Consider the following 14,926-nt stretch of genomic DNA (forward strand, 5'->3'; position numbering starts at 1 on the left):
ATGGCAACATTCTGCAACTTCTTTCAAACAGTTTTTCTACGTATACTTTCAGGAAGACATCCAGTAATTGCTCTTTTAGCAGAGCATAAGTTGGCTGATTGCCCAGCTATCTTTTTTGATGTTATCCTGTAATTTCATTCACTGAGAGATTTGGGGGAAATTAATTAGACTTTTACTGGTAATAGCTAAAACAAATTTTAAATTAAAGGTAAAAATATTTTATTTACTTGTAATTGGTATTACATTTTAATGTCTTTATTGCATAAAGGTATTTTTTGAACTTAAATCTCATGTTATTTACAACAAAATATACAAGGCAATGTTAAAACGTCACATGTCCATCACAACAGTGCACAGCAGATCCTACTGGGTGTCCACTCACATCCAACTTGACACAGAGCTTGCTTCCTTTGGACCCTGTCAAACAGGAAAGGGAAAAAATTACTTATTAAGTTTAAAAATGTGTATTTACACAGAAATTACTGAACTGAGCTGCAATGATTAATGGTATCTGAAAAAATCCACTTGAAACCAGAGTTATGAGAATGGAAAACTACCGTGTTTTAATACAATTTCTCAAAATAGGTGTTCTCTTCTTTCTCTAAAGTCCTTACCTCCCCCATTACTAACTGCTAAATACAGTTTTCCTAACATAGTAATTTTCTGCTCTGGAAATAGTACTGGAGAGATAATTTTTCAATTGGATTTCTTTCCTTACTCTGCCTGGAATGCTTTTTCCCTCTCAGCTGTCCCTTTTCCTTGTATCCTGTCTGACAGACTCCCAAGGGACTGGCTGTACACTATCTCAGGGGAGATTTTCAGCTCTTGAAGCTTGCTGACTTAAACACGCTGCCATCAAACACAGCACACATCAAGGGATCCCGCCCATATCCGCACTGGTACGTGCAGCAGGAACTACCTTCAAGATACCAATCTCAAGACTGGGAAGCAGACTGACATCCCCACTAAGGAAAATCTTCCCATTTCTCCCATCACTGTTTTCCCTGCCAAAGGAGCAGTCCTCAAAACAAAACCTCTGGGATGCTCAATTTCCCCTTTACAAGCTGACTGGCCAGAAACATTTTTCCATTCTCCACTGTAACTACAAAACATTTTGGTATGAAGCAACTCAAAAAGGACCATTCAATGCTGAACAGAGAGAACAGGCAGTGGACTGATTCCACCCAAAACATAAATGCATGGATAGCTAAGTAAGAACCAATCATTACTTTTAAACTTCCCCAGTGCAGTTGTTAGGAAGAAACAATTCTCTTTTTAAGTGGCTTCACAGTGACAAGTGTTTGCAGTAATTTTGGGAAAATGTTTTTAGGGCTCTAGATGAAAACCACTGCCCATCCCTGCACCCACACCCTCTCCACCTTGCATTTCCCCTCTCAGTCCTGGTACACCGACAACCAGGTTCCACTGCCAAACATCACAGATGCAGTACTTTGCTCTGTATTGCTCTCAGTAAATAGCTCAAGTTCCCAGCTGAAGTATTTTTCTTGCTTTCCCCTACTGAATTCAGGGCCAGGGATTCCCTTGCTGTGTCCCCATCAACTTCAGTCACAGAGGACAGGGGGAGCCCACCCCTCACCCATGCCATTTCACCAGGAGCAAAGGTGGCAGTAGGAGGTCCCTCCTCAGCAGGTGGTTATGAAACACTGCAGAGCAGCTGGGCAGTGCCACAGTTACTCAAGAAAAAAGAATAGATGAAGAAGTAGAAAACAAGATCTTGATTTACCTTGAATAATCTTCCTCTTGATTTGTTTTTACATGAAAAATATTTTTCCCCATTAAATATACACAGCTATGAAACCACATTATGGCTCGGGTGGGAAAGGTGCCTCTGGAGGTCACCTGGTCTAGACCTCAAGAAGGGCCACCTAGAGATGCTCAGGATTATGTCCAGGCAGCTTTTAAATACCTCCAAGTTGCCCAGCATCCCTGGGCAACCTATGACAGTGCTTGGTCATCCTCACAGTGAAGTGTTTCTAGATGTTCAGAGGGAACCTCTGGTGTTTCAGTTTGTGCCTGTTGCCACCGGTCCTATCAGTGGGAACCACTGGTTCTGTCTTCTTTGTACCATCCCCTCAGTATTTACAGACATCAATAAGACCCTCTGAGCTTTCTCTTCTCCAGGCTGAACAGTCCCTGCTCTCTAGCCTCTTCTCATAGGAAATATACTCCAGCTCTTTCATCATCCTCACGGCTTCTCCACCAGATTCACTCCAGTATAGCCGTGCTAATCCTGTACTGGGAAGCCCAGACCTAGACACTCCAGATGTGGCCTCACCAGTGCTAAGCAGAGGGGCAGCATCACCTCCCTTGACCTGCTGGCAGCACTGCTCCTGCTGCAGCCTGGAATACCATCAGCCCTTAGTTCAGCTTAGTGTCTTTCCAGCTTGCTGGCCCCCAGCCCATCCTAGCACCTGGGTCCATTCTTCCCTAAGAACAAGACTTTGCACTTCCCTTTCTTAAAGTTCATGAGGTTCCTGCTAGTCTATTTCTCCAGCCTGTTTAAGTCCCTTTGGAAGGAAGCATGGCTCTCTGGTGTATCAGCCACTCCTCCCAGTTTTCTGTCATCATCAGGCTTTGCACTCTTGTCCCATCATCCAGATCATTAACAAAGATGTTAAACAGGACTGGAGCCACAACTGACCCCTTGGATAACTCTGTCATTACTGGCCTGCCTCCAACCAGACTTCATTGCACTGACCACCACCCTCTGGGCCTGACTGGTGCTTTAAAGACTATTTAAATGCCACTTTTTTTCCATAATAAACTGAAGAAGACCAGTGTTCCAATAAATACATATAATTAGCTGTTGAGATACAAAACTCAGTTCAGCTGAGTAAAATAGCAGGGCTAAGTCAGGTCTTTTTCTCTGCACTCAGGTTCCCAGGCTACTTCCTTGTTCCCCTGGTCAGCTGCCTGAGCATTGGCTTGAGGAGGGCAGCTACAGAGCTGAAGCACAAAGTAGGTCAGACTTGCTGAGCCAGCCTCATTTCACTGAAAACAATGCAAGTGCTCTGGCTTGTGCCAATATCTTGTATTTGTTTCTGTTTGTCATGCAAAACAAATCACTGCTGGCACTCTGCAGTTGTCAGGCACAAGGCTCATACAAGGAACATTTATTGTTAGTGAGGGGGTTTTTAAAATTTGTTTTGGGATTTTTTTTTTTACTAGCTAACTAGCAGGTATTTTCTGCCTGCCATGAAGACCAAACTGTAAAATTGCTATGTAAAAATCTGCCAAGGTTTGATATACACAAGAACAAATGTCAGACAGATCCCAAACCTAATGATATGCATTTATATAGCCATTTCTCTTGTGCAAATTCTTTCTACTTTATCTGGAGAGCTAAAGTTAACATTGCAGTGACCAAAGTAGAGGTAAGAAATCCTCCTGCCAGTATTCTCAAGAAAAATGCTGCAGTTTTGCATGCAGAATTCCCTTCCTAAATTAGAAAATACATAAAATAGACTGGAGATAAATCAATCAAAGAGAAAGGCACAGAGATCCTGACTGCTGGTTGATCTGCCCAAGTCTCCTGAAAGGCAACTTGGACTTGTTGCATGCTAAACAAATGGGCTCAAGCTGATTTGGAAAGAGCTAATTAGCCAAAAAGCCAATTATTTCAATATATTGGAAAACACATATTTTCCCCAAAATTTAGAATTAATATTTGTAATAGCGAAAAATAGCAAAAATGTACCAGTGGCCAGACTCAGTAGCAGCTTGAAGAATTCTGCAGCTCTCAAACAGAGGTAGCACATACCTTAATCAGCTCTGGAAAGAGTTCTTGAATCCCAATGTCCAGCAGAACATAAGTTAACTAAAAGAAAATACAGAAAATTAAGGGCACTCCAAGGCAAAACTACTGCTTTTTATTCTTAGTTCTGAGTAAGAGCCCACTCCTCTGCTATATCAAATATTCACTTTAGGAAATCCTGTGCCAGAAGGCAAGTTTGTCACATGTAATGAGTTACCTGTTTGTTGAGCACTGGCTGCTGCAGTCCATCAAACAGAAGCCTGATGCCTTCATATTTAGCCTCTTCCCCAATGCACTTGCCTATTAAATCTAGACCGAATTCCAAAAACAAACACACAAGTCATGAGGAAGTGCTGCAAAGCAGCTTTATGATGCAGTTATAGAACAATTAATTAACATGAAAAAACCTGTTTGGAGTTCAATTTTTTTCTGTCTCAAATAGTAAATGGAAAAAGCCTCATAATTTGGGTTCTTCTGTGGAAACCCAGAGCACCAGGAATATTTCTTTATCTGCTCTAGAGTATCCTGACCCCCAGGGGAGCACTGACTTTGACCCTCATTCACAGAGAAAACTTCCAAAGCCTCAAGGTAAACTAGAAACAACAAAAGTGTGAAATAGATTTTAGAGATTGTAGAGAGTAGTGTAGTATGTCACATGGGTAAGAAATTTAGGTTTTAGGATTTTTAGTATGTTATAAATGGGTTCAAGATAGAGGATATAAGGTGTTGTCTTGAGTTCATTTTACTTCCTTCTTCCTTTGTCTTCTTGAGTTTAAGTAGTATCTTGTAATTGAGTAAAAAAATCCACATTATAGGTCTTTAAAGGTCAGTTATTAGGTTAGAAAGGAAAATATTTTAAGTGTCACTTCTTAATTGAGTGTCTTAGTTTTTAATTAGACTTAAAAGGCCTTATAACAAGAGATTGTTAACCATTTTTGCACTGTTTTTCCTGCACGCAGAGTCTGGTGCTGACAGTGTGCTGAAGTTTTAATAACAACAAACAAAAGCTAAAGACTTAAAAAGTCCAATGCATCTCTCATTCCTAACACAAAACTGCTCCAAGAGGGTCTCTCCTACCAAGGGAATCCCCAAAGAGTTGCCCAACTTAAGACCCACAAACTCACATTCATCCTTTTCTCCTTCCTTTCCTTCAGGGCTCCACACCCAAATAATTACTACACTTTTTGTAGTATCAATGTTTTGTTCTAATGCACTGTTTAATAAATCACAAGTGTATTTCAAAAAATTACTTTAATTAAATGGGCCCCTTTCCTAGTTTATACAGTGCAAGGATAACTCAGATGTACCTTCCAGCTTAATGATGTGCCTCTTTTTAACACAGTTTTCATCTGGATAAAATACAAATCATAGGAACATTCAAAAGATGAAAAATTATGGTACTATGTTAATGTATAAAGCTCTTGATTTCCATCACCATGTCTTTATTAATCACTATGCTACAACCTCAGTCAGCAACACTTAAATGACAAAACTTGAACTGCTGGGTTTTTACATCTGGTATTCCAGTAAATCTCAGCAGCCCAAGTATTATTTGATTTGGAAAGACAGTGTGACTGTGTTTGGGTTAAATATGTGCTTGAACAATTAACCACACTCATACAGGCAGTCATGGAATACAGAACCTGGAATGTATCTCATCATTTCTTCAAAAGTCTGCTTGGCTCGTTTCTGTTTATCCTGGAGAGAGCGAGGCTCAGTGTTCTCACAGAACACAGCATCTGCAGTGGAGACATTGAAAAAAAATGTACCTTTAGGCAGCTACACATCACTGACATAGAAATATGTTTTGGATTGTGGCTTCAAAACTGAATTTCTTCTCTTTATTGATTAGAAGGGAATTCTAATCTTGTCAGATAATAATGTTTGCTTACCTTAGCCTGATCAAATCCAGAATACCCCTCCTGTTTGAAGGACAATCATCTTTTCACAATTTGTTTCCATTCTTTTCTAAGTTTAACAAATTCTCTTTAAAGTTTTGATCAATTCCATTTTAGGTTAGCTATGATCTTCTTAATCACAATTTTCCTCAAGCTTTCAAAACTATAAGCAGTATTTACACCTTGTGCTAAAACACTATCTGGAACTGTCAAAAACTTCAAATTTACCTATGAAGGAGAAAGCAAGTACTGCTATTCTTCAGAAATAACAGGTGCTCAGTTTTGGTTTTAGGCTCTGAGAGTCTTACTGCACTCCTTTTCTGTCTTTCACAAGCTTCATTTTTGGTTTGATAAGGACAGAGCTGTCCTTACTCCAGAGTTTTAGCCAGATGCATTGTTTGGATCAGACTGTAGTCACGTAATACTCTACAGCTGTGAGGTAATTAAACATTTTTTTTAGTTGCTCTTCCCTTATTTGAAGGTTGGGAATATTCAAGCCCTCTCAAGAGCCAACCACAACAAAGGGAACCAAAAAATTAACAATAAAAGACTGATGTAGTACACAAGTAAAGTAACTTAACAACTTAATGAAACATTTGTGTTGATACAATAAACCATTTTATTCTGTTTTTCTTGTTCTTTGCACGCCTCGGCAAATTACTATTCATAATACTTTTTTTCTGTAATCATCAATGACAGACAATATAGGTGGCTCAACATCTTTCCATAATAAGCTTTGAAGTTAGTCCAGGCCCACTTGATTTTTGATACTCCACCAGTGTTAGTCAGCATTGCACAGTTCAGCACTTGGAAACTTCACTGACAAAGACCAGACTAAAGCAGCATTTTTTCACCACAGATGTAACTATTACTGACCTCTCAGCAGTGTTATCAGAGAAACCAACCGGTGCTCCTCAAATAGCTGTTCTAACTTGTTATGCAAGTAATAGTCTGTGTACAGTTCCATTGTGTTTTTGAAGAGAATTCTTCCTCCCATCAAGAGATGATGCAGCCAGTCAGGAATATGGAAGACTACCCTACCTGTAAAGTCACAGAAACATCCATGAGTAGGAACATATATGAGGGTCTCCTACTATTCATAACAAAGGAATCATTTATTCAAAATAAAAGAAAAATATTGCAAGCAAGAAAAGAATATTTCAGTTTTGTTAGTGCAGCACTGAAAATATCAGTATTCTCCACAGTGCTTATCAAATGTTTCCTTTAGCTATTTATATTAATTTAACAATTCCAATTCCCAGAGTCTACCAGCAGCCTAGGTAGACCTGAGAAAAGGGATGGGATCTACTCTCATAAACTCATACTACTGAGATGCAGAAAGATGAAGACATAACAAAAGCAACTAAGCAAAGATGAATGATAAATGACATTTTAGCACCACAATAAAGTCTTCTAAGAAATGACCACGTTACTAAGTTGTATATTAGCTTTAAAGTGTTGAGTTATATATGACTGCTACAATAGGATTTCATTTCTTACCAGAGACTTCATATTTGTCATGAAGAATATGAATACTTAAGAGAAATCACTTCTTACCAACATACATTAAGTAGTCATAGACTCCTTCTACAGTCATCATTTCCAGGAAGTAGTTCTGATTTTGTCGTCTTTCTGTATTCTCAGACCGGTTTGCATTATTCTTGAATAAATCATTAAAAAGCTAAAAACAGAAACATAAGACTGAAACCACCACATTCAAGGGCAAAAGGATAGCCACTAGATCTTTGGATTGGTTTCTTTTTATAAAAGCAGCTTCCTTCCAGAGCTTTCAAAGAACTGATCAGGGCATTGATTTGTTTAATTGTTTCTGGTTTTGTTTCTTCAAATCCTTCACTTTCCAATAAAGATCACATCACATGTTGCCAAGATACACAACAACCAAAATACCCGGGTTCACAACAAATCAGCACTGAGACATTAATTCATGAGCCCTTCTGCTCCCACTACCTTCCTCCAACCTAAACAATTATATGATTGTATGCATCTAGACATTTATCACAGGCTCTGATTTCCTTGATGCACCCTGTTCTGAAAATGAGGGGCTAAGAGGATACAAAGCTTGTCTGCCTTTAAATCACAAGGGAAGTCTACAACATCAAAGTATTCCTAAAAGCTCCTGTTGGTTTCCACTTTGAAATAAATACAATGGTTTCTAGACAAAATATACAAGTTTTTTACATAGAGAAATAGCTTTTTCCCCTGCCAGTTTAATTATTTATAGTAAATCATCATGAACTAATATTTGGATTTCTTTCCATTTACCTAATTTCTCAATTATATTCCTTTAGCCTGCTATTCTCCTATGTCATCACCTTCCTCCCTGATCCTTTATTGTCTTGCCTTTGATTCTTTCTGAAAAGATACTGTTAATTCTTGGAAAACTTCAAAAGGCTCTTCTCTGCACACCAAAAGGGGTCCCAAACCACCTAGGCAGCACTCCTTGCCTCCCCTGTCCCCAGGTCTGTGAATCCTAAGAGAGGGAAAGGAAAAAGTCTCTAAATCCTGATGCTTTCCATGTTTAATATCTAGCAATCCCTACTAACAGTTTATTTTAAATTAATTTACCCCCAAAATAGTTAATCTAGATGTAAAATAGGATTTATACAAGAAACCCTATTATGAAAAGAAAGTTCAAAAGTTCATGCCACAGTTCTAAAAAAAATGCTGGAACTAGAAGCAAGTGCAACATAATCACAGAATTGCCCAGGCTGAGGTGATTGCCAGTCAAAGAGGTTTTTTTTACCACTCGCAAAATAACATAAATTCCAAGGAACAGGAAGTAATTTGTTTATATATGGTTCACTTTCTGTACTGCAATTCTCCCCAAAATAAATAAAGCCGAAAACACGCAAGTTGCAACACCACACAAGTCTCTAAACAGAATGATTTGCACTCTTAGGAAAAGTTACATCAGGACATCTGGCAAGAGTCAGGTTTTTGACCTGTACTCCTTCAAGTCCTCTCTTTTGTTAGGTGCTGAGGTACTGCTATTACCTTCTCAAGGTTCACTCAAACTAAACAACACCAACTTATTACATAAATTACACAGAAGGGCAAATATGGTTAATGCACTTATGGATGACTGGTATTCAGGAATGTAACAAACCTAAAAATAACACATAATTATTCACACCTACTTTATGGAATCATCCCTGGTAGGTTGCTTAAAAACTCCGTACAAACTGAAGTCTACATCCTCCTTAATACTGAAACCAGAACAGCAGAAAAACCTTAGCTGTAGTACTGTAACTTGAACAAGAGCCTCCTTTATTTTTTAGATACATCTGACAAAGGTGATAAATACTGAGTCAACTCAAAGCAGCCAATTGTGCAATGTAGACATAGGTTCAGTGTCTGGAGGCCAAACTAAATCATTATCAGCAATCTGGTAGGTAACCTATAAAAAAATTAAACATGTAGGCCAGCTTAGGGCAAAGCTTTTTGACTTTCAAGTGCTACTTCCTCTTTTACTCCAAACCAAAAGCATCATCTGAATGCTGACTGTACCACCATACACAGCACAGGATCTGTGCTGCACCTTAAACAGTAATGGTTCCTTGATCAGAGGCACACTTTGAAAGCATTTCAGAATGCAATCTACAATGCACTGCAGCAGCCATAATACAAAGTGGCATTAGACCTCTACTTCCATTTTCAGTATCTTGGCTCAGAAGAAATTCAGGTGAAAAACACACAACTGGTTATTTAGCACAGAAATTGAGATTATACTCACAATTCAGAGAAGCACAAGATTTTGCTTTAGATGTTTCTATGCATGTTAATATTTGAGACTAACACCATGAACTTCAATACTATCATTATTAGTATCTTTAGGATTAGACAATAATAATGATTGTAACCATGAAATATTCTTAAAAGGCTTACAATGAAGAAATTCCATGAATTAGTATTGATTAATAATGGGAGCCAAGCTCTTGAAGTCAGTGAAAAATAAAAGGCCTGTATGAAGAAAAAAACCAAAGTAATCCCTTGTACAATATGCTACCATGCCTTATTGGGAAAAGTAAGCAAAGGAAGCATGAATGCTCATATAAAGTGCCTCACAGAAAAAAAAAAAAAGTTACTCAATGTTAAGTGCATATGCAAACACACACCCATACATTCCAGCACAGGTGTGAACTGTACAAAAACAATACCATGACTATGAATAATATCTACAGCCAGAGGCATAAATGTCTCTCCTGTTCTTCCTCCTCATTTAAAAAGTATAGAGGATTATACCAAAATAATACAAAGAAAGATTTTATGCAGTGTCTGAATCATATCAGTCAGTGTAAGTGACCACGTCTTCCTCCAAGTAGCTACCCAAACACATTTGTAACACTGCTGGTGTTCCAAAAACAGCTTTTATTGCTGTTGGCAGGCCATCACAAGCCAGCAGAACAACGCCTTTATTGGCATATTTTGCAAAGTCTGCATCAGCTGAAAAGTCATGACCTATTATAGCAAGTCTGACAAAAGTATGTTCAGAAGACGATCAAGCTGCTTACAGACCTTTGGAATGAAAACATGGCCAGAAATCCTGCTAGTGCCCCTAGGAGGGGGAAGCAGAGCTTTTTGTGCATTTGCTTTTTTTAACCTGGCAGGTTGGTAACTCTTATTCTAGAGCATGCAGATCTGTCAGAGCATTAGGCACGTTTCTGACTGGGCCTGCTCGGATAGATCTTCAGGCATTTCTTAATTCAGCCTGCTGAGGAAGAGGGAGCCTGCAGATACCCCACTCATGGCAGCATTGGGGACCATGCATTGTAATCTCAGCACAGTCCAACATGTTGCAACTGAAATAAACTGATCCATGTCAGAAAAGACACATGAGAATACGGTGGCAATACAAGCATAAGGTGGAAATTTACTGCCATTTACCAAAAAATTGAAGATCTCTCTTGCTCTGAGATAATGTTCTTCTCACAAATGGGCACTCGGGAAGTGCTAACCTTTCATCTCTTTGGCTGCCTGCCAGATCCCCACACAGGCTCCATACAGACAGCTCACACTGTCCTGGTACAGATGTTTGGCATTCACCTCCTTCTCCAGAACTGAGGTGCCTTGCTGCTGCACAGCAGTTACAGAATCACAGAATGGACTGGCTTGGAAGGGACCTCAAAGATCATCTAGTGACAGCCCTCTGCCATGGGCAAGGACACCTTCCACTAGACCAAGCTACCCAGAGCTCCATCCAATCTGGCACTAAATACTTCCAGGAATGAGGAATCCACAACCTCTATGAGCAACCTGTTCCAGCACCTCACCACCCCCACAGTTACACATTTTTTCCTAATATCTAATATGAACCTACTCTCAGTTCCATTTCCCCTTGTCACTAAATGCTCTTAAAGTCTCACTCAATCTTTCTTGTAGGCTTCCCTCAGGAACTGGAAGGCTATATATCTGCACAAAGATGTCACGTCTCACAACATAAGTGAAAGTGCAGAACTGAACAGCTCAACTCTATGCCACACATATCTGAAGAGTAGGAAAGTGTGTTACACCAGTCTGCCTTTGGTCTGGCCTTTGAACTGAACACCGTCAGTGTCTGCATTCCTAGACAGCATTTTCCAGCTTGGCTTCATTTGAAATAATGTTAGTTTATGAGTTCTAAGACAGCTCCCTAATATGAGAGAAAATGTGTGATTAATTTTCCCCACTTCTGTAAAATGGGAAAGGAACATGACTTACTGTACCTTCTTGTTATTTTCAGAAGTGGGACTCAGAATAGTAAGTTCAGGCCTGCTTGGTTTAGGCTTGGGAGATTCACAGGAGTTGATAAAATTCATGATGAATGGCTCCAAATGCTGACCTTTCTGAAAAAAAGTTATGAGTGACCTGTCACTTGCATAATTACAGGAAAGTGAAAACAAAAACAACAAAAAACCAAGAATTTTCAAGAAAAGTTTTGATTAGCCTGTAACTCGGTAATCTCATAAAATTAGCTAATGAAGTTAAGATATTGGCAACCTGAAAGACTTACCTCTTTCATCAGCTTTCCTGGAACAGATTTTATGATTTTACCTACAATTAGAAAGAAAGAAAGCACCTTCTGTTATCTCTATCTGATTTTAAATACATTTTGCCCTGATAGATTTGATGTACTCATTGTCTTGTAGTTATTTTAAAATACAGTAATTTTTTTTAAATCTGCTTGGTTATATTTGATTTGGCATAAAACCCTAAGAAAATAGTCTTGCACTTAACCAGCTTGTAACCTATTAATTACTACTCTTCAAGAAAAGATACTTAGAAATATTCAGGTTAATAATATTAACCTGAATACTTAAAAAAAAAAACAAAAATCAAAAAACCACAATAAAGTACTATAGTAGTAAAGTGCTACCACTTAACTATTCTAGAGTTTAACCATAAATAGCCCTAACACTGTAAAACTGCTAGTACTGCTACAACACCAGTACAGGCAAAATTCCTTGTACTTAAGCTACTCATAGAATCATAAGCACTTATCACAGAAGAAATCAAGATAACTAGATTCTCCTCTTTCTGTGGAAAAATCAGCAAATCTGGAGAGATTCTATGGGGAACCAGCCTCAAAAACCCTGGTGAGTAGAGTTTTCTAAATCAGACAGGTTACGGCATTGGCTTTAATGATCAGCTCTTGTGTCCTGATAAGGCTATCAGGATATGGCACAGTAATTTTGAATGCTGAAAAATGAAAGTGTCTAGGACTAGTTTTAAGCACTACAGTTACAGTAATATTTTTCTTATTTACATGTCATTAAATATGGAATTTACATCAGAAAGTATGCACAGAGATCAAATGGAAATAATAAAAACTCTCCTTCTCACAAAAAAGCCCTACCAAAATGCCAAGACTTGTTATAATGCTCTTTATGGAAGTGAAGCACGGTCTCAGATAGGAAATGCATTACAGTAAACACCATAATTATAAGCTTTTATAAGGATGCATGGTTCACTCTAGAAGGGAGACCCAAAACAAAACCCAAACTTTTTGACTGGAGGCTGAGAATAGAAATCTCACTCAACAACTCATGAAGCAGACCAAGAGAAGGGCTGCCTTAGCAGGACCACACCGTGAGTGGGAGGTGCAGAGATGCAGCAGCGCAGCTCGGACACAGCTCTCTGGGACCACAGCCACAAGTGGCACAAGACATGGAGACAGCATGGCCATGAAATTGACCTGACCAGCTCAGGCACACTATTCTGAGACAGCTACATTGCAGCCAAGCCATACTACGGTTTTCTTTTTTGATTTATTAAGAACTACTGTCATTAGACATTAGATCTTCTCAATTTCCATTTGACCTGCCTCTATCACACACACAGATTCTATTAAGTAGCTCTATTAAGTATTATGTTAGAAAGGATCTTAATATCAGCTAATACTAGAAATATCAAATATTGGAATTTTCAGAATAAAATAAGAGGAGTTTAATTAATTAAAATCCAAAGTTTGTACGTGTAGTTTTGTAAGTGTTCATGCCACCTCATCTGCCCACGATGACAGACACATTCCAATTGGACTTGTGACAATATTGTAAATTTTCTTGAACTATGCAATTTATTAACAGAAACCTTATCTTGCTTGTTGACACGAAAATTCAAAAGCCACTTAAGCAAATTTTTCCAAAACTTCAAAATGTCTTTTTTCTTCAAGGAAGAAGCATCAGCATATCTTCCTTGCAGAGCTATAATTTTAGGGGCTGTGAAGGAGCAGAGTTATCTATTCATTACTACAGTCGATAACAGAATCACAGAATTCAATCACAGCATTCCTATTTGTCAGCATAAACAAGTAGCATATTACATACCAAGATTCACATCAGGCAACATTTTATCAAGAAATTGAGTCTCTCCTCCATTAGGGGATAGGAAGTCAGCTAAAAGCTGGCTGTTACTTAGTTCTGGATGTTGCAGAAGTTTCTTTGAAACAGAAGGAACAAAGGAAGTATAAGTACTTTAAAACTAACCTTTAAAAAAATCTGTTTCTGTATAGTAATAAGATATTCAAAGAGTATTATACTGCCGCAAATATCATAATTTGCACAAGATTTCTGTTTTCAGTCATAAGAAACTTTAACATTGCCCACTTGAATCCTTTCCCTAACTACAAAGTTACTTGGAAACAAACAAACAAAAAAACCCCAGATATTCTTTTATTAGTTTTAGAATATATTTTGCTCCAAATGTTTGTTTGATACCTGCAGATATTCCTGAAATTCCTCTCTCTTGGATTTTAAGAACTCATAGTTCTTGGGGCCAATGATTCTCTTTGAGGGAAGCTGAGCATCAGGAAACGTACCTAGTAAAGATATCAAGGAGTTTAAATTATTCTTGTTGTGCAGTAAACACTGATTTTATTATTTTAAATTTAATCTAAGTAATGAGTGATAATCACAGCAGGGCAAAATGGCTTTCCAAATGATGGAGAACGTACCATGAAACTCTGTAAGTTTTGATTCAAGCACATAGAATTCAAGATACCTCCTGTAGACAGACCAGTGTTCAGGTTCATGTCCAACTGGATTAAAAAAAAGTTAAAAATAAACCAGGTTTTATGGCACTTGGGAGACAAATTAGCAACAGCAAACATATGATGATTATCATAGGAAAACATCAATGGCATTAGCCCCCTGTTGTAGTAACATAAACCTCAAGGTACTTCTAATGTCACTGTAAAATGCATAACTGGTAGACAGATATGGTACTACAAGGAAATTATTATTTATGGGATTACTACAATCTAAACAATGGAGTACTGCATAACTTCAACATTTATAATGGCTGACTATATTATATCTATTTTCTAAATTGAAGTAGATGATTTACAGAAATAGTACTTGTTGAATACAGTCCTCTGCACCACCAACTTGAATGCTGATGATTGTTAATCCTATCACTAAAGATATCACTAAATGCCTTTTAAATACTTTCTGCTTTTTGTGGAAGTATTAGTCTCACTAAGACAAATCCCAGCAGCCTTAGGATGATGCTGTTTCTCCCCACTCCATTATAGATGTATTGCTATCCAGATACTGGTAAACTAACTGCATGCCACAATGGTTCCTAATAAGCAAAACACTTTCATTTCCTAAGAACTAATTTTAAAGTTATATAAAAAATTACTTGTTGTTCATTATTCCAACGTTCAGAGTGGGTGAAAAAAAAATGACAGATGTTTATTAATATGAATTTTAAGACAAGTATTTTTGGAAAGAAACATTTCAAACTTTGGCATGAA

General features: G+C 38.1%; 1 protein-coding gene across 6 annotated transcripts in view; it reads right to left on the reverse strand.

Annotated features, from left to right (window-relative positions):
- Positions 1–233: 233 nt before the first annotated feature.
- SNX14 (sorting nexin 14) overlaps positions 234–14,926 on the reverse strand; it is a 45,622-nt gene continuing 30,929 nt past the window's right edge. For 5 of the 6 annotated variants that reach the window (XM_085574799.1, XM_021545924.4, XM_021545895.4 and 2 more), the window contains 11 exons: positions 14,123–14,206; positions 13,887–13,987; positions 13,497–13,608; positions 11,684–11,724; positions 11,397–11,516; positions 7,231–7,354; positions 6,550–6,714; positions 5,419–5,514; positions 3,993–4,084; positions 3,782–3,838; positions 234–417 (listed from right to left, as the gene is read on the reverse strand). In XM_085574799.1, the coding sequence (XP_085430925.1) occupies positions 379–417; positions 3,782–3,838; positions 3,993–4,084; positions 5,419–5,514; positions 6,550–6,714; positions 7,231–7,354; positions 11,397–11,516; positions 11,684–11,724; positions 13,497–13,608; positions 13,887–13,987; positions 14,123–14,206 (1,031 nt within the window). In that variant the 3' untranslated portion in view covers positions 234–378. Of the gene's footprint in view, positions 418–3,718; positions 3,839–3,992; positions 4,085–5,418; positions 5,515–6,549; positions 6,715–7,230; positions 7,355–11,396; positions 11,517–11,683; positions 11,725–13,496; positions 13,609–13,886; positions 13,988–14,122; positions 14,207–14,926 lie in introns of all 6 variants that reach the window. The other variant, XM_085574798.1, reaches the window with a different exon arrangement.

This window comes from Lonchura striata, chromosome 3 (assembly GCF_050655825.1).
Source record: "Lonchura striata isolate lonStrDom1 chromosome 3, ASM5065582v1, whole genome shotgun sequence".
Taxonomy (NCBI): Eukaryota; Metazoa; Chordata; class Aves; order Passeriformes; family Estrildidae; genus Lonchura; species Lonchura striata.